The 20,726-nt window shown below is 46.8% G+C and overlaps 1 protein-coding gene across 6 annotated transcripts in view; it reads left to right on the top strand.

Moving 5' to 3' along the window:
• PTPRN2 (protein tyrosine phosphatase receptor type N2) overlaps nucleotides 1-20,726 on the top strand; it is a 914,460-nt gene that overhangs the window by 557,402 nt on the left and 336,332 nt on the right. For all 6 annotated transcript variants that reach the window (XM_053263441.1, XM_053263436.1, XM_053263440.1 and 3 more), the window contains one exon: nucleotides 20,618-20,682. In XM_053263441.1, the coding sequence (XP_053119416.1) occupies nucleotides 20,618-20,682 (65 nt within the window). The remainder of the gene's footprint in view (nucleotides 1-20,617; nucleotides 20,683-20,726) is intronic.

The raw sequence follows: 20,726 nt of genomic DNA on the forward strand, positions 1-20,726 counted from the left end.
AGAAGTATTCCCTCATCTCTCCTATCAGTAACTTTTAGTCATCACTGTACTGTATCCTACTTGTCATGTCTCCAAAAGAACTATGAGAAGTCAAATTACAGGCTTTGCTGAGATCAGTCAAATAAGCCCTAATTCTGCCTTCCCTGTGTCAGTTTTACTGAATGCAGTAGCCTTTATGGGACCAGTGCACTGAAAACCCCCATTTTAAATTACTCAATACATTAAGATGCAGTTAGCATGCATATATATATATATATATATATATATATATATATATATATATATATATATCCTTTCAACAGACTTGAAGCTGAAACGTTGCTATGAAAAATTATATTAATGCAAGAGAGATTGAAACAATATCTAATTAAAATCACTTGAAAAATGACTTGAAAATTGGATTTGACATAACATTTACAAGGCTGTCACTGTTATTACTGTGCAGCTTAGCCTTTTTGTGCCACCGTTTTCATTGCAGGTTTGCCAGAGATTAGAAAAGAGACAAGTGAGCGATAAAGGTCTTGCATATTTCCCTTGGTTTGACTGGAAAAGGGGGAGTGGAGATAGCTTTCCTTTGCAACCTTTTGGCCTCGTCTTTGACAAATAATCCCTTTGGATATGGAAAAAGGAAACATTTCACTGTTGTGGCTGACCATTTAATTCAGCCACGATGTCCCTTCAGTGTCTGTAATGTATAGCTTATTCACAGTGTTTTAAAATTATTAATTCTCTAGTATAGCATTGAAACAACAAAACAAAAAACAGTGTGCTAAATCTAAATGGGATAGTTGGATGCCTGAAGAAAACGATGCAGTGCTAGGGAAAATCTAATCATTTTAGGGACTATATGATAATTTGCTGGAGGGTTCTTAGGGCCAGCCATGGGTTTAGACACATCCTGGATAAGACCTGGCTCTAAACCTCATTGCAGTTGCATCTTCTCTCCAGTCTGCCATTTCCAGTTGGTGCCACATACTGTATACTCCCTCATGCTGCTTCCTTCAGCTTTCTACATCTAAGAGCCCATAGACTGGTGGATGTTCCAGCCCATAGACTGGTTGGAGCTGTCATTAGCTAGGCTATTGGGTGTTCTGGTTCCCAAGCAGGCCAAATATTTTTGGGGGACTTGGCTGTCTCTGCTTGTGCTTTAAAGAAAGCCAAACAAGCCAAGAAACTACCTGCTTATGAGTAAAAGTTCTTTGACATGGTCTCTGTTCTTTACACGATTAGCCTTTGCACCCGCACACAGACCTCCATGGAATCTCTCCAAGTTTATTTTTCTCCCTTGAGGTCTTTTGGCGGTGGCCCCGCCCTTACCAATATGTACCTGTGTCGGCTTTCCCTCCTTCAGTCTTTCTTTGTCCTCTGACAGAACACCACAATGTGGGATTGCTCCAAGCTCCCCATCCCCCGCAAAAGGAGATTAGTTATTCTCGTCTCTCTCTTTTCTCTTTTTGCTCCACTTTCTTTGCTCTGGAGCTCTGTTCTTCCATATTTTGCATTTTTATTCCCCCCCCCTCCAACTCTGGGGTGACCAGTGCACTCAGGGTATTGCTGTTCTGGCATATGGCCAAAAAGCTCATGTTTAGAAGGTGCTCTCATTGCGGGGCCAAACTGCCCACAACCAATGGGCACAACTGCTGCTTGATCTGCCTTGGAGAGGCCCACATTGCCTGAAATAAACTAAACAGGCTCACAAGAACAGGCCCTCCAGGTTGTGCTCTTGGGTTTGGGAGCCCCCTCAAGTGGCTACAGTCCTCACCACCATGCAGGGCTCAGCTGAGGAGACTTTGGGATGCCCTCGAGTTTGCCCTTTGGTTTGCTCCAACACCAATGATCACGCCAAACAAAACAGCCACCATGGATGCTCAGGCCTTGGGCCTGTCCTGGAGCCCTCCTCTTGAGCCTGTGGCTCCAGCTGCCTCAACATCAGCACTGAGTACCTTGGTGCTGTCGGCTTCAACCACCATTTCTAAGGTCAAGTGGGCACCGGCCATTTCAGTCCTGACCAGTCAGGGAGCCATTTTAAAGAAAAAATATAACATACTTGTGCCCTTTAGAATAAGAAGCTTTATCCAACCCCACATGCACAATGGGCAATAAGTGTCCCCAGGTGGACGTGGAGGCAACCATGCAACCTATCTTCAAACCTGAAGAGGTTGATACTGGACTTCTGGAGCCCTATTATCCCCCTTCAGATGCAGAAGACCCATGTTCTGAACCTGACAGTCAAGCCAAACCTGAAAAACTTCCTCTGAAAGTACCCTGTTCTGAATAGGAAGAGGCCCGCTCCGATTTAGAAACCTGGCATTCCAAACTCAAAGAACTCTGCCTGGATCCAAGAAGGAAGCTTTATGAGCATTCTTGTGCCAGGCCATATCACCCTGCTATTGATCCCGTGCTACTACCCAGACCTGGGATGGGGCTATTATTGGGAACAGTACTACAAGAATTGGGACAGACACCCAGATCACAGTCACTACCAGGACATAGGTCCACACTGCCACTCCTACAAACCCGATGATGGGATGGACTGTGTACAGATCATCAGATCAGTACCAAGAGCCGTACCCTAGCCACCAGAGCCACTCTCATCTAGACCAGGGTTTCTTAACCTTGGGCCCCCAGATGTTGTTGGACTACAACTCCCATCATCCCCAGACATGGCCTTTGTGGCTGAGGATGATGGGAGTTGTAGTCCAACAACATCTGGGGGCCCAAGGTTAAGAAACCCTGATCTAGACCATTGGGGTCACCAGCGTTGCTGAACGACTCGATCCAAAGTAAACCCCTTGCACAGACATTCCAAGTCTCCAGGGAACTACTGCAAAACCAACAGTGAAGGCCATTCCTGCATAGGCAACTGACAGCCCTGTGGTAGAACCCGACACCACCACCTCAATGCCCAATTGTGCCACAACTGTCACTCCTGAGAACACCAGGACCAAGATCATAGCCCTTGCTGTCTGTCTTGAAACTACTAGAACCACGGCAACCAGAGGAACCATATCCCATCCCATCCCACCATACCAAAGTGAGGGTGACTCCAGCTCAGAACATGAGTTTGAGGAGGACAATCTACCCAATCAGAACTTGCATATCTGGGGTCTTTGCTCCCCGACCTCCTATTTGACCTCTGAGCCAGGCTGACCCCTTCAGAGAGTTCATGCAGAACAGGATGAAACAGGCAGGTTCCTCCAGAAACACCTCACCCCCAATTTGGTAGTGGTGGAAACATCTATTTCCACAACCAGAATGTGGTCAGTATCAACACCAGCCAACCGCAAAGCCTGAAAACTGGACACCTTTGACAGGTGATTGTATTCCGTCTCTGTGCTCCACCTTAAAATAGCAAAATATCAGGCTTATAATGTCAGGTATACAGTGGAGAAGCTGGCCTCATTTTTAGACCACTTTCCCCAGGACAAGAAGGACCCTGCTGGTATGCCTAAATGAAGCAGCGCACCTGGATAAACAAGAACTATATTCAACAAGGCACTGAGCAGAGTGCGCCTCAAAGGTGATGGCCATGTCTATAGCTATTAGGCAGCACACCTGGCTCTGGTCCTCTGGACTCAACCATGGAGCTCGCTCCTGGACTGAGGACCTACCCTTCGATGGGGGTGCACTTTTTGTAGAGAAAACAGATGACACCTTGTGAAAGATTCAGAAACTGAAGGACACACCGCATGTCCAGTGAGTTATCAGACATCCACCTCGCATAGTAGCAGACCCAACAGATGGTCCTGCAATCATCCATCAAGATCGTCTACCCATTTCTCATCCTCAGATTGCTCCTTTTGGGGCCAAATGTACCCTCAGTACTCAGGGAGACAGGCTTACAATACCCAGAGGACTTCAGCACAAAAACGCATATTGTTTCTCAAAGAAACAATGACTATGGTCTCTTGACCCACATAGGGACCCATTTATCCCCTATCTTCAAGAATGGAAAAACATCACAGCAGATTCATGAGTCCTCACCATCATAAGGATTGGCTATGCACTAGAGTTTTCCTGCACACACCCCTCTATCTCCACCAATCACCACAACCCCCACCTCAGTCTTGAGAGAAGTCACCTCCCTCCTGGAGAAGGATGACATAGAACACATGGTGGGAAAAGGCTTTTACTCCCCTATTTTGCCATCCCCAAACATGGTGGTGGCCTCTGGCCAATATTGGACCTCAGAGACTTAAACCAGGTGATTTGTAGCATCACCTACAAATGCTTTTGTATGATCACAATCCTAATCATCCTCACCCTCTCCAGAAAGGAACATGGTTTGTCTCTTTAGACCTCATGGATGCATACTACCACCCAACCATCAGGCCTCAACACCAAAAATACCTCTACTTCAAAGTTGAAAGGGACACTTACCAATTTAAATCCCTACCCTTCAGCCTAGCATCTGCTCCCAGAGTACTTACGAAGTGCATGGCCCCTGTAGTAGCCTTCCTACAGCAACAGGGCATCCAACTATTTCCATTTTTGGATGACTAGTTTATAGTTGGAGATACCCCATAGAACCCCAAGGCAAAACTCGCAGCCACCGTAGACTGACCTACTCACCCACCTAGGTCTCCAGATCAACCACAAGAAGTCCAGTTTCTCCCCCACCCATTGCATAGAGTTCATAGGACTCCTATTCCACTCTATCCATCCCATGATCTATCTACCTCAATGACGGATCCAGGCCATGTCCACTTTTGCCGCTAGAGTGGCACAAGAAAAACTGCAGCATGCCCGGACAATCCAATAGTTGCTAGGCTACATGGCCTCCACAATGCACATCATTCCTCATGTGCATCTGTCTTCACTTACCTCAAGAGATCCGCCAAACAATACACTGGTGAGTACTGACAGAAAATCTGACAGTATGGACCGCATTCCATTCCCACACATGTCCTGACTCCAGATGCATCAGAGAAGAGATGGGGAACCCACTCCTGGAGTCTTCATCTCAAGGGTTGATGGGGCAAGAGAGAATAGAGCCAGTCCATAAACTACCTGGAGCTGTTGCAAATGTTCAAGGTCCTCAAAGGATTCCTTCCCATTTTCTGAAACTTGTTAGTTACAGTTCAGACTGACAACACTACGGGGCCAAAGCCTACCTAAACAGACAAGGGGGCACCATCTCAACAATGTTGCTATTTCTCACAATGGACATCTGGCACTGGTGCATAGCCCAATACCTCACTTCCACAGCAGTGCACATCCAGGGAACCACCTACACAAAAACAGATGCCCTGAGCAGAGCACGCAGGAAAATTAGACACCTCCGTGCTTCAATCCCTATTTCATGACTTGGACACCCTGGACATGGACCTTTGCCTCACCCCAGAATTGCCAATGCCACAAATTCTGCTCAAGATCATGTCAGGGCAAGCATTTTCTATGGACGCCTTCTCCATCTGTTGGAAGGAATTATTCACATACCTGTTCCCACCAATTCCACTGATCCCTCGGGTCCTCCTCAAAATACAAGAGGAACATGATTTCATTCTTAAAACACCATGGTGGCTGACACGGCCATGGTTTCTCCACCTTCTCCAGCTGTCAGCGGGATTCCATCATCTGGACATACACAGACTGCACTTCACGGCGTGGAGGATATGGACTTCTTTCCACCGAAGGTTCAATGAATTCTCACAGCAGCCAGAAAACCTGCAGCAGTGAAATCATATAGTTGTAAAAAACAAAACAAAACAAAACACCCCAACACCCCAATTTCTAAGATTCCTGCAGGCTAACTGCACAACCCCGGCTAACCTAACATCAAAAAACATATGCTCCTACTTCCTTGCTCCTCAAATAATTCAGTTTAAAAACATCTTCCCTGAGGGTCCACCTAGCAACCATAGAAGCCCATTCCCCCAAGAAGTGACCCAAATAAGTTTTTAGGGCTCTCTTACAGGCCGACAGCGAGCCTAAACTGTGGATATCTGCCGGGAGTGCATTCCATAGACCAAGAGCAGCTACAGAAAAGGCCCGGTTCCAAGTCGCCACCAGACGTACCGATGGTAACTGGAGACGGACCTCTCCAGATGACCTCAATGAGCGATGGGGATCATACCGAAGAAGGTGCTCTAAGGTAACCCGGACCAAAGCCGTTCAGGGCTTTAAAGGTAATAACCAGCACTTCGTATTTTGCCCGGAAACATATCGGCAGTCAGTGCAGCTGTTTTAAGACAGGCATAATATGGTCTCTCTGGGCTACCCCAGAAACCAATCTGGCTGCCGCATTTTGAACGAACTGAAGTTTCCAAACTACGTACAAAGGCAGTCCCATGTAGAGCGCATTGCAGTAGTCGAGCCTGGAGGTTACCAGCTGATACACTCCTGTTTTGAGATCATTCTCTTCAAGGAATGGACGCAGCTGTCGAATCAGCCAAAGCTGATAGAAAGCGCATATAGCCTGAAAGCCATCGCCCTCAGGAGTCCGGACACACTCCACTAGAGCAGTCGCCACGTCATTCACCTTTGACAGGGCAGTGCCCTTGGTCCATCTTCAGCTTTGTCCACTCCACATTCCTTCATGCAACACTGCGTCCTGGACATGAGGTCCCGCAGGGATGCATACTTCAGCACAATAGTCTTGTAATCACTCTTTGCATAATCACCCATCTCCCAGTAAGAAACCTCTGGATATAGTTTGCTATGCGCCCAATCGTGTAAACCACAGAGACCAAATCGAAGAACAACAGGTTGCTTACCTGTAACTTTAGTTCTTCTAGTAACCATCTGTGCTCTTACACACCCTCCCATCCTCCCCTCTGTAGTTCACCAGGTCAGCAGCCACGAGGGGGCTATTCTCACGATCTGCAAAAATCGGGCTAGGAAAGCCTAGCCCGGTTTTTGCAGATCATAAGAACCACCGGGCTCGGCTGCGAGCACGGTGGTTCTCGAGCGGGTAACCCGCTTCTGTAGCCCTCCCCATAGCCCGGGTTTGCGGAGCGAGCATGAGTAGCCGCGGCATGGCTCCGCGCCGTGGCTACTCACGAAGAGACCCCCGGAGGGGAGGCAGAAAGCGCTTGCACAGGGCATGCTGGAGCTTGTGGGGGCTGATTGGCCCCCGCTCCCCCCAGCCCCCACCGGCTCCATCAAGGAGCCGGCAATCATGTGGGCGGCCGATACAGCTGCCCGGGCCCCTGCAGCAATCATCTGCAGGGAGAGCGGGCTTAGCCCGCTCTCCCTGCAGTATCGGCAAAAGCGGGTCTTACTGAACGTGAGACCCGCCTCAGGGACTGAAGGAGGGAAAGCCAACCCAGGCACATATCATCGGGGCATATCAAAGGGGCGAGGCTACTGCCAAAAGACCTAATGGAAGGGAAATAAACTTAGAGAGGTTCCGATGTGGTCTCTGTGTAAGTGCAGAGCCCAATTGTCCCATGATGACCATTAGAAGAACTAAAGTTACAAGTAAGCAACCTGTTTTTTGCTGCTCATGTATACCTGAGGAGTCCTACCGATTTCTGTGTTTGAATTCGTGATTTTAATAAGGCAAGTTAATATGACCAAAATTACACTTCCCACCTCATGTTGAGAGACTTGAAAAGTGGGTTGATGTCTGAAAAATGGTTTCTGATCCACTTGAACCATGTTATACAAACGTCATCTATTTATTCCAAAGCAGCAAATATACCTAACATTTCAACTTATCCTGCAAGGTAAATGCCCAAAGTATGTTGAAATGCCAGTAGTTTCTTTCCTTCCACGCTGACCCTATTTTTAACTTTTACAGTAAAGCATGTGAATTCCATCTTAGTCTTAAGCAAGTAAGTCAGCAGTGTTTGAATGGAATTGTTTTGACAGATTAAGAGGTCTGGCAGAAAGCTCCAGTTTGGCATCATGACCCAGAGTGTTTAGTACCCCAAAGTTACTTAATGATCCATTGCATGATGTGGTTACCAAACATTAAAGCATCTGCTGACTTCATAGAATGCCAGGATTTACGGCTGGGAGAGATTCAAAGGTTATCTAGCCCAACCCAATATATGGCATTGCTTTGGCAATAAAGCATAAATAAATGCATTTTCAACATACAGATGGAACCAAGGTGCTCATGGCATTTGCATTCACCTTGAAGAATGTCTCAATCCTCGTTTTCAGAGTAACAACACTGAAAACTGTTGTTCTGTTACATTTAAGGATTTCAGATTTTCTCTGGGGGAGAATTGGCTTTCCTGCCTCAGTAGAAATAAATTGTTTTGCTCAGGAAGTGCCTCAGACCTCCATCAAGCGACTGGGGCCCTGAGCTGTGGCAACCTCCACCTCTCTGAATACTCAGTAACCCTCTTGCCGTGCTTCTTAATAGAGCAAAGCCATTAAGTTGTCCCCATTGTAATTTAGATCACAGAAGAGACTTCTACAGGCTCTTTCAGGTTAAAATAACCGGTATAAAGAGAGCAGGCGATATTATTCCACTATAGCTACGTGCTTAATTATATGGAATGCTGCATAAATTGTCAAGTGCAAAGAATTATTCTGATAAATTAAAATACTAATTAAATAGACTATTGCAGAATTTTGAGAACATTATAGGGTTCCACTTCTTCAGGTAATTTGCATATCCTTCATCTACTGAATTTAATTTTAATGGACTTCTTTTTGTATGTTCAGAAACCCTTTTCGTCTCATGGGGAGATTTTTTTTTTAAGGACTTCATATAGTGTTCTTTGCCTGCTCTCAAAATAGCATCTCCCACTCCTTACATCTTTCCTGCCCCCATTATATTTTCAAGAGTTAAGAAAATGTTTTACTACAGCTTTCATGGTGGGGTTTAGTCTTCTGGGGTGGGGGTGCTATAAATTTGTTAAATAGTTATCTCCAAGATGTTTAGCACTGGAGCAGAATGAAAGCCAGACAGCAAGTTTTTCATGTCTCAGTTTGTACCATATCACGCTTTTTAAAATGCTTGATAGTTTAATCTGAAATGAATCCCATCCCATTTTGTCCTCTCCAGTGCAGACCAGAGTTACCACATCACATTTTAAAACATGCTGTGGAAATCATGCATGTGCTGCTAATATAACACACGACAAGGGTAATTAAAGTATTTGTTGAGAGGGTACCATTTTCCTATTCTTTCAGCATATGCTTATCAAGGGATTTGGTTGCGCTCAGTTTTAACCTTTGATTCTTGTGTCAAATTAATGTGGTCTCTCTCTCACCACTTATATTATAAAAATAAGGGTAATTAAAGTTTGTGAAGGGCTAATCAATGGTGTTGCTACCAACAATGAAATATTTATTCTTGGAGCTGCGCACACATTTGAAAGGTAAATTTGAAATCGGCAAACTTAGCTTGATGGTGCTAAAATCCTATTGATTTCAGCAGGACCAGTCTTCTCTAGAGGGTGTGGTAGATGCTATGCATCTAGTCTCCTGTCTTGCATAGCCACTAAACACCTCTGCAGAAAGGAGTACAGATTGCCACAGTTTTTAAGCAACAGACTCTCACTGTAGCAAACCCAGACAAAATGTTCTTCTAGATTTCTGGATGGAAAGGGACAGCAGAAGATCTCAATTGATGAAGAACTAGGAACCTAAAATAAGAGCATCAGTTCTGGGTTCCACATTTTAGGAACATTCTGTAGGAGAGACTACTGGTTATTGTCAAAGTACAGCAGCATTTTATCGTACCTTCATATTTCAGTTATTGACAGTGTGGTATAGAGGCTAGAGTGTTGGGTTTGGACATGGGAAATCTTCACTCAGCTCATTAAAAGATCCGTAAGTGGGAAATCTCCACTGTGCTCAGTAAAAGAACATTTAGGCAGGATAGGACAAGTCACTATCTCTGAGCCTGACTTTCTTGATGGGTTGTTGTGCAGTAAACAATTGAATAACTCGATGTAAATTGCCCTGAGCTTCATGTGGGAAAGGTGAACTGTAACTGTGACAGAAGCAAAAGAGGACTGATGAGATCTGATGTGAAAACATGTTATTTTTCAGAAAAATCTTATGCACATCTACTCAGAAGTAAGTCCTTCTGAGTTCCTCTCAGGGCCTAGGGCAGATTTCATGCAAATTAATTGCAGCTGTTGTTTCTGGGAGTTGTTACCTGCCCGGAAAAGCGGTACCTGGAAAAGCCATGCGACTGCCACCTTTCTAAGGAGGAGTGAAATGTGTTTTATGCATCCAGACTTAAAGAGAAGAGGGGATTATGCATGTAGTTTATGATAACTGCATTTAAAAGGGCAGTCCTGGAGATGCCCCTTGGTGGTGATTCCAGTGCAAACCCATAGGTTGGGCACTTACAACCAGCAAGTGGACTCTCCGTAGGGGGTTCTGCTTGCCATATTGAAATTAAACATCCAGAAATATGGCCTTTCATTTCTTGCTGTGGAAGACAAACTGTCTTCATCAGTTGGGGAAGAAGGGACTTGGGGGTTGCCTTCCTCCCTTCCCCAGGAAGAGAGGATTGGGTCCCTCTCTTCCCACTTGTACTTGTTACTACACAAGTGTTCCCTCAACTTTTTTTTCATATGTGCATAGAATGAGTTATGCTCTGGGCGTTAGTATCACGGCAGTGTATGTGCACTTGCATTCTGAATGGTGCCTTCCTGGGCGGGATCTAAAATTAACAAAGCATATATTTTAAACATCTGTAGCAGATGCACATGAGCACACCTTAACGGGAGCACTGCACCTGGTGATACCACCCCTGCCTGTTGGGTACTTTTTATCTCCCACCCAAGCACCCATTCTATTTTAGATTGACAATGGGGCAAAGGATTATTTAGAGAGGGAAGGGAATATTGCATGCACCACTCCAAATTAGGGTTATCCAATTCATGGTTAATTTTCCTTTGCAGAAAAGCATTCTGCTGCAGCAGTCTTGGATAACTCCTAAAAAGTGGGTCAGGGAATACAGCTAGAATGCTTTAAAATAGATTCCCACTTGCAATTTAAATGTTTAAAGCAGCCATTTGTTACCTGTCCACCAGAGTTCCTTCTTAGGCATGGGCATGTGTGGGCACCCACTAGCTTTTTCATGTGCGCATGGTAAATGTTAGATCTTGCAGAGGTTGATTCAGGATGGCCACACCCTGAATGCATGAGCACATACACTGCTTTGATACTGTCGCCCAGAACAACACTCATTCCACACACAGATGCTAAGAATGATAGGATTCTGTCCACGTCCACTTTAAAAATACAAGTAATGTTCATCCATGCAAGGTGCCCCAGGTAGTGCTGCCCAGTCTGAAAATGCATGCCATACCAAAATGGCTTCCTGAGCAGATCAGGTCAGCGAACGGGTTCCTTTCATATGCGCCTCTTCCCCTTCTTTAATTGGAAGCTGTCACATCATTTTCAATAGGAATTCTAAGTAGAGGGGTGTGTTGTAGGGCACTCTTGCAATCCAAGCCTCAATCCCTTTTGTTGGCGCTAAGTGCACCACAAACCAACCACCCTCTTCTTCAGAGCAAGTGGGGCTTTGCCCGTCAAACCCCTTGGGACTCTTGCCTTTCAAATGTCAGCACAAGAGAAGTAACACAGGACACCTGACTTCCTAGCCTCCCACCACATGCCAGCACACAAGCCCTGCTATTAATGAATAAGAGCAATCGACAGAGACAGACATAACATTCTGCCGTAGTCTTACAAATGTGATCTCTTTAATTGACTGAACAAAAATAAGGTTACCACAGGCAGGGTTACTGCAGGTGTGTTCCTGATGTAGCTTTGATTGAAGTTGTGCTGTGCCCGGGTGTGGCCTCCAAATCTCTTGTGCATTAAAAATGGTGTGCTCCTTCATTACTATGCACCTGTCTGCCTTGGTGTTAGGACGGTGGAAAGTGCTCTCAGGCATATCTTGAGAAATCTGCTCTTCCTGCCCGCACTTCCCTTGTGCTGCTCTGACTCCTCTCTGCCGGAACACAGGTGGGTGATGCCCTGCTGAGTTGCTCCTGTATCTGGCCACTGCTGCTCTTATTTGCCTGAGGGGCTAGCAGATCTGGATGGTCCAGCAACAGGACGTCTTCCCTCAATTCTCATATATGAAGGATGCAGTGGGCCACTATGACTTGTGGAACCAACTCCTCCTCCATATCCAGCAAAGTGTAGAGGGCACTCCAGCAGGACTTCAGCCTCCCAAAAGCCTGCTCCGCAACCATTCTTACACTGCTGTGGTGAAAGTTGAAATTCCTCTTCATGGCATTCCTAGGTGTACGGTAGGGGGTGATGAGCCACTTCTGAAGGCTGTATCCCTGGTCTCCAGATATCACAGGCTTGACTGCAGCACTGCTGGCAATGATGGGGGGTGTAGAAACTAAGGTCCCAGCCCTCAGTTTTGCCCCAAGAGGGGATGTCCAGAAGACTACTGTCATGGCTTCTTCCAGGCACCCCTGCAAATAGGTCCATGAAACACCCTGCAGAGTCCACCAGAGCTTGCAGGGTCGTGCTGCATTATTGCTTACGGTTGTAATACTCATCATGGTGGCCAGGGGATGCTAAAATTTCAAGGTGTCTTCCTTCACTACACCCGAGAAGGCCCGGAAGACACTTCTCCTGGAATCCTGCCATCATCTCCTAGGGGTTGCTCACCCAAATCATATCCCTCTAGGAATAACTCATTCAGTAGGAGAATAACTTCATGGAAAATCTCACATACCATGAAGGTGCCTACCGCAAAGAGGTTGCTCAGTGTCAGATAGTTCGCGTTAGAGACAAATTTGTTCAGCGTGATGGCCAGCTGCTTTCTCACTGACATGGCATGGTGCATGGTGGTGTCCTGGCAGTGGAGAATTGGCTTCATTTCACTTGCGAGGAACTCAAAGGTCTGTCTGGACATTCTGAAGCTGCCCATTAACCACTAGTCATCCCACGATGACACATCTTCCATGGGCTGCCAGGTGTGTCTTGACAGTGCCCACCTCTGCATCAATCTCGTTCTGGCTCCTTCCTCCATGCTTTCCAGGACCATTTCCATGGTGATGTGGACTGCCATGCTGGGTGCTCTGCCCGCCATTGCTGAAATCTTCTTCACTGGATAAAAAGGAAGTGGATGTTGCCCATCACCACTTTGGAGATTTTACAGTGTGCACATCGCATGCCCATTGCCTCCCTTGCTATGGAGGAGGGGGTGGGCGGGTGGGTGTGCTCTGTGAGTTCCTTTTATAGTAAATCAGAAGAGGCTTTTTCACACAGCGCATAATTAATCTATGGAATTCCTTGCCATGGGATTAGGTAATGGCCACTAGCTTGGATGGTTTTAAAGGGGGTTTAGACAAGTTTATGGTGGACAGGTCTATCAGTGCCACTAGTCTGATGGCTGTGGGCCATCTCCAGCCTCAGAGGCACGATGCCTCTCAATACCAGTTGCAGGGGAGCAACAGCAGGAGAGAGGGCATGCACATACTTCTTCCCTGTGGGCTCCCCAGAGGCATCTGGTGGGCCACTGTGTGAAACAGGATGCTGGACTAGATGGGCCTTGTGCCTGATCTAGCAGGGCTGTTTTTCTGTTCTTAGGCATTAGCCCTGCAGAGGACCCAAGGAGCTGAAGAATGTTCTTGGTTCAGTTGCAGGGTGTGTGGAGTTGGATTTCCAGTTATTTGCACAGCTGCAAGCACAGAAAAACAATCCTATAAACTTTAGAACTTGGGAACCTCTGGCATACTCTCCAGACTCAGGCATATCCTCCATAGGGTCACTCTAATGCCCCCACTTTGGGAAGGTGTCTACTGAACCCCCCAATGCCCTGATGTGCTTGCAACTTCGGGGCAGATGGTATGCGTGAAGGGAGCACCTTCTGAAGAAATGGCCACAGAGACCATAGCCTCTTGCTGCTTCCACAGTGGATAAGTCTCTCCCCTTTAGGTGTGTCAGCAAGCCTGCCCACCCCCTGCTTCTACCAGGAAGCAAGCAGGTGCAGCACTTGTCTCGTTTCTCACCTTTAGATCTGGAATAAAACACAGACAGCAAGCCCAGTGGGGAAGTTCACAGTTGCAGCAGTTGCCCAGTTCATCCCCTTTTTTATGGGGAACAGCCCCGCCCCCATTGGGTAAGAAAGCATTTGTGGAACCTGCAAGTACCTTCCCCCTTTTTGTGGGGTACAGTTGCACCCCCCCCATGGGGAAGCAAGCAGTCACAGCTCTTGGCAAGTTTATCCCCTCTGCATGTTGCCACCCCATGACACCCAATGAGAAAGTGAGAGGTTTGAACCATTACCCAGTCTCTCCCCTTTGGATCTTGGATACCGCCACATCTCCCGCAATGGGTAATTAACCAGTTGCAGAACTTCCCCAGATTCTCCCTTTTGGTGTTCACAAACCTCACCCCACACCCCATGGGGAACCAGGCAGTTGTGGCACCTTTGAAGTTTGTCCCCTTTGCATGGCTCTGCCCACCCCCAGTGTATAATTGACCAGTCACGAAACTTGCCCAGTTTCTCCAGCTGGGATGTTCCCTCTCCACAACTGGCAAATGAGCATTTGAAGCACTAGGCAAATGTATCCCTTTGTGTTGGGCAGAAACCCCACCCCAGTCCATGGAGAAGCAGGTGGTTGCAGCACCTGGCCACTTGACCCCCTTTGCATGGCCCTGCCCCCTCCACCCCCAAATGGGGAAGTAGCCTGTTAAAACATTTGGCCGGTCTCTACCCTTTGGATGTGACAAAAATAACACCGGCTACTAAGTTACAAGTAAAGCCCCTTACATAGCGCAGCGGGTGCACTTTTTGCCTGTGATAAAACAGCAGCCCCCATGTTATGTAATGCAAACCAGAGGCAGTGTACCCTTTTAAAATGGTGCTTACTGATTAAAAACATTTTAAAAAATTCCATCCCTGCAGCAGAACTCCCAGCCACAGGGGTGCTTGGGGAAAAAAAAAAAACAATTTCTGCATGGAATTGAAATGCCCAGCAAGAACACTTTTGAAGGTTTCTGTGGCAACAACCATTCTTTCACCAAGACTCGAGTGCAACAACCACACACAACAATGGCATAAAGAACAGATGTGCTGTAGTGCATAAACACAGAACTTCAAGTCATGGTGCAAAGAACTTGGAGTCGGCGCTTCTTGAGAAACTCCCCCTCCACATGTGTGCCTTAATCCTCATCCAAGGAGGATGTTTGCCACCACCATTGCTCTGACGTCCTTTCCCCTTCTCACAGCCTAGGCAAGAGTTTGGGACGGGTGTACACCCTTTCGACGAATACGATGACGACAATTATTTATATACTGCTTTTCAGCAAAAGTCCCCAAAGCAGTTTACATAGATATAACTAAATAAAATTATCCTGTCCCAAAGGGCTCATAAGATAGACATGAGCAACAGCCACTGGAGGGATGCTGTGCTGGGGATGCTGTGCTGGGGATGCTGTGCTGGGGATGGATAGGGCCAGTTACTCTCCCCCTGCTAAATAAAGAGAATCACCACTTTCAAAAGGTGCCTCTTTGCTCAGTTACGCAGGGGACCCTTGCCTTGCTGCAAAGTGGGATTTTTTTCCTGGAGGATGTGCGGGTGGCCACAGCATGCTTTGTATGATGCACACGTGTTCCTTTTGTGGTGGTGCTCTGGGTTTGGGGGAGCAGGTGCTGCAGCTCTAGAACCTGGGTGGGGCGCGTGCTGTATTGCCTGCTGATGTGTAAGCCCAGAGGGCCCTTGCCCCGCCTGTGGACACAGGAATGCTGGCTGCAGAGGTGCAAAGGCTGGGGTGCCTTGTGCCTGCCCTGGCTGTGCTAGCATGTACAGTTCCTGAATGAGCACTTGAGTCTGGTTGCTACTGGTGGGGAGGATGAGCGGGTGCCTGCTCAGCCCATTGTGCAGCTGATTCAGCCGTCCTCTCGAGGAAGGCCGTATGGCATTCAAATCGCCTCTCTGCTGCGTGCCCTGACCACTTCCTGCACTACGTGCTCGGAGACCCCCTGGAAGTGCTTCCTGTCATCTTCCCGCCTCTGGTCTTGATTGTGATCCAGTTCCCAGAGGAGGGTGCATGTGGCCTGTGATCTCTCTGCATTCTGGGCCACAAGGGTCCCTTGCAAGCTGCACATGATCCACATGCCTCCTGCTCCTCAGTTGTGCTGCATGCTCTACATTGGAGAGTGGCCTTCTGGCTGCAGGCCCTTCTTCTAGAGCTGCAGGATGAGTGGGCACATCCTCCTTTGGCAGTGGTTCCCCTGGGGGGACATAACCTGGTGAACCTGGAGGGAGAATTGAGAAAAGGGAATAGGAGACTGTTGTTAAGAACCATAGCTTGAACTTGTTTTAAAGTGGCTTGCAAGTAGCATACTAAACGTATTCGGAGGAATGCCTCCATAGACTGCAAAAATTATTCTTAAGGGATGTATAAGAATCTCTAGGAGCTGCAGAAAGTGTTTGCATCTACTCCCGCTTTCTGCTTCATATGACCTTTGTGAACCATCATGTGTTAGAGTGCCTGAGTGGCCGCTGGAATCATTTCCCAAAAGGCTTTAACATTTATTATCATTCTGAAACTCAAGATCTCTGCTCTAAAAATTGTTCCCTGGATCTTAAGGGGAGGCCTGGAAGGACTGGCCTGTATCAGTGTTGCTGGGGCACAACTCCCATCATCCCCAGATGCAAAAACCTGTGGCCAGGGCTGATGGGGAGCTGTATTTCAACAACTTCTGCCAGGCCAAGGGTGCCCAGGCCTGACCCAAGGTAGTATCAGGGCCTGCAATTTGCACATCATGGCAACTGTTACTTACTGTAATAATGAATGCAGGAGTGGTTTGTGGCCAAGATGGATGGATGTGCTAATTATCCATTAGATTATGTGAAGATTGGTGATAGAGAGGAGAGCTGGTCTTGTGGAAGCAAGCATGTCATGTCCCCTTAGCTAAGCAGGGTCTGCCCTGGTTGCAAATGGGAAACTAGAAGTGTGAGCACTGTAAGATATTCCCCTTAGGGGGTGGAGCCGCTCTGAGGAGAGCACCAGAAAGTTCCAAGTTCCCTCCCTGGAAGCTTCTCCAAGATAGGGCTGAGAGTGATTCCTATCTGCAACCTTGGAGAAGCCGCTGCCAGTCTGTGAAGACAATCCTGAGCTAGATGGACCAATGGTCTAACTCAGTATATGGCAGGTTCCTATATTCCTATTCCTAAGATTACACCTTGGACATTCCTGTCCTTAAGAGCTGTTCTCCCTGCAGCTTGCTCAGCTTAGGACAGGTGCACTCATCGGGTATATCCTCTTGCTGGAGATGGTGCTCTTTTGAAGTGTGAACCACCAGCTCCTTCAGCAAGCAAAGATGTAGGTGGGAAACCCGGAAAAGGTCTTCCACTGCCCATCCTGGAGAACAGGTCAGTCAGGAAAGGCTAGAACAGTTCCTGTGAGTGATGCGCGTCCTGTGCTTGCTCCAGGAAACTGCTTGGGCAGAGTGGGGAACTCTATACATGCTCCCACTCTAACAGGGAATCTTGGCTGACCTCTTCCACATACTGGGTGAGCATTAGGTGTTCAAGGACCTCAATTTGTGACTCACCGACTTCCTCCTCAGAGCCTACAGAGTAGAGTGTCTGACCCTGGCATCCACAATGTCTGTCCCTGGAAATGTCTGTCCCTGGCATCCACAGCCTGCACAGACAACAGGTGCACTGCACTCCCCAGTCGGGCTGCTTAGCAAATGGAAAAGCTTCCATGGAATGCTGAGACTGCAGGACTGGTGGCGATTTTCCAAGGAGACAGTTAGAGGAGCAGGGCATGGAGTGCTACCCTGGTCTCTTCACATGAGGGGCAAGCAGGAGGGATGGAGGTGTCTACCTCGTGCATGCAAAGCCAGCAGTGTGCTGGTGGGGTGTGGTCATCAACCATGTTCACACAAAGCAAGCGGCGTGAAATACAGGTGGGACACAGGTTTGGATGGAAAACTTCTGCATAAAAATAAAGCTGCGTGCAAGCCCTCATTCTTAAGATGGAAGGATGGGGAAACTGAGTACGATGGAGTTGTGTGGTCAGAAATGTGTCCATTTATTTGTGTTACTAGGGCTTAATGTGTTTGTGCACATTACGAGACCTCTCCTGCTGTTTCAATCTTGTCCTCCCATTCTTTCTTTGCTCAGGAATACGCAACATCCAAAGTGCGCAGGGGAAAGCAGGCTTGCTCCAATGCTGCTCTGTCCCTTTAAATGCATTAACTCTAGGGGTGTGACATCCCTGTTGCCAAGTAGTGGCAGGAGGGGTAAGGAAAAAGCTGAGGGTGGAGCATCAGCTCCAAGAGGTGGCCAGGGAGATGTGCCATTGCTCTAGAACTGATGCATTTCTGGGCTGCTCTGAGCTGACCTCTCTCTGGTTGTGGGAGGAACTTGCGCACAAAACCCTGGTTATAGTAGCAGCAGAATTTGGACAACACAATGATGCCTTCGAACCTCAGGTTTCAGCAGTGAAACTTACTAAAAACCAAAGGTTCAAATTCAGGTTTGGAAGCAAAAATGGAACCACAGTTGGTTGACGAAACTGCAGCTTCACGCATTCGAATGATCACAAATTCCAACCTCTAGCATGCTTACCTCTGGTTCGGCATTGTGTCCGAATGGGGCCTATGACTTTTACAAGTATCTGGAACTGTTATCCAATGTTGGCTTTGACTTCTAAGAGCCATATAGATATTTACAATGGCCAACATTCTCCACAGCATTACAAGAGCGAGGCAAAAGCTCTGCTCTCACAGGGAGTTGAGAATTGCTGCACAGATCAGAGCATGGGAAGCAGGAGGAACAAGCAATTTTCACATTTCTCTTTCTCCCTGCAAAAGCCCTTTTCACTGCCAGAATGATGAGCCTTCATCATTCTGGCAGTGAAAAGGGCTTTTGCAGGGAAAGGAGAGAAGTGACAAATTAAATCACTTCCCTTTATCTCTGCCCACACACAGGGCTGAGTAACAAACATTCATGGAGCTGGTGTCCTGGCTCCCTGTTGTCCTGGCTCCCTGTTTCTCTGCCCTCATAACACCATGGAGAATGTGGGCCAATAAATTTAAACTGCTACTAGTTAAAATTGTATAATAGCAATTTTGTGATGCTATACCAATTATTTCCAGTGGACGTAGTATCATGTAACTGTGATTGCACAACTTTAAGTAATGGTGGAATAGAGCTGTTCCTCAACAGTGCAGGAGGTTCTGAACTGCCTGGGTTACACTGCAAAACATGTCAGCCACTATTTCATTAAAAATGTATTACAAACATTTAACACTTTTATTTAATAGCATATTGGAGGTATCATTTCCCACCTTACACATATGCCCTCCAAATTAGAAGCCAGCCCTGGATTTCAGATTTTAAATCAATGGGACTTTTCATTTTCTTTTCTGCAGTTGTGTGGGTTGTGTATATATACTAAACCGATGCGGTCATTGATTGATGCAGATGGAGATGTATCTCCTTACATTACAAAGAATACATGAAAGCATTTACAGGCTTCCAGTTTGAAAATCAGTCTCTCAACAAGCCTTGCATCCTAATCTCTCCTCCAGCATTGATTCTGAGCATCCAGAGAGAGCCGAGTCATGTCTCTGCCTCAGTTTGCCCCTCTCTTTGTGCAAAAAGGATTTAATAATATTTACTTAGCTCACTCTCTGGGGAACTGTAAGGATAAATAAATAGATTGATGTTAGTTGAGCCTTTGAATGTGTGAAGCACTATATAAATAACTAAATAGCAATACTGAATTAAATTATCTATCAATCTACACTTCTAGGCTGTGGTCCAAGAAAGCTCTTGAGCATATTAGGAAGCAAAGGGGAGGACATTTTTCGAAGCTATGGATTTGCAACTTATTTCTGACACATGAACTGGAATGGGGCTGTTCAAAGGGCTGTGGGATCAAGAAAGAAAGAGAGAGACAAAGAGCTGCACTTTGGAGAGTGGAGTTTTAAGGGCAAGACCCCTACCCTTGACACTGGGGACAAAATCTCTCCTCTGGATGCAGAACAAGATTTATGCTCAGTTCATACACTTGGTAGCCCCTTCTGTGATCACATGAGAACCATGTGAAGGTTTTGATTGGATTCATCAGTACTCCTGTGTAACATGGGCCTAGCCACAGCCCTCTTTCAGCCTGTCATGATTGTGCAGATGATGGTCGGCATGTGCATAAGCCCTAGTACAGAGGCGGATTTAGCCACGGACCTTGGGGATCAGGTCGGTAGCCTCCTCTGTTTGGGAGGGGCTTCAAAATGATTGGGGAGCCTCTTCAGAGCCCCACTGCTGTGCCACTTCCCCATCCTTGCCCCGCACCCGCCCTGACCTGTGCTGGCTGCTGCCCCGCCGATATTTGTCATCTACACCACTGGAGAGGGATAGGGGCTGGTGCAACAATGATTTATGATAAATAGGCCCAGTTGTTCCTAGGGCAATCCAAGGCTCAAGCCATGCTTTGCTAGAAGTTAATTGGTTAGCTAAGGTCTTGTTGGTGTTTGTTTGTTTGTTTGTTTGTTTGTTTTAGAGCTCTTTGTTATTCCTCTGCCTCAGTTTGTCCTCTATAAAATGGAAATATTAGTTTTCCATTTCACAGGGATGATATGTAGATGGATGAAGCAAAGCATTTTGCACCTTGTGATTGTTATAATGGTGATGAAAGCGTCTGATGAAAACTCATCCGGATCCCAGCTTTCCTTTAACACTGTCATTCTTAATTTTCCTGACAGCTAACAACAAAGAAAAGCTTGAAAAAGCAACAGGATTGAAGATTTTGCAGATTGGCATGGGGGAGGTAGGTGACTACAGTACATCTCATTACCTAAAACCTTTGAATTA

This window comes from Hemicordylus capensis, chromosome 6 (genome assembly GCF_027244095.1).
Source record: "Hemicordylus capensis ecotype Gifberg chromosome 6, rHemCap1.1.pri, whole genome shotgun sequence".
Classification (NCBI taxonomy): Eukaryota; Metazoa; Chordata; class Lepidosauria; order Squamata; family Cordylidae; genus Hemicordylus; species Hemicordylus capensis.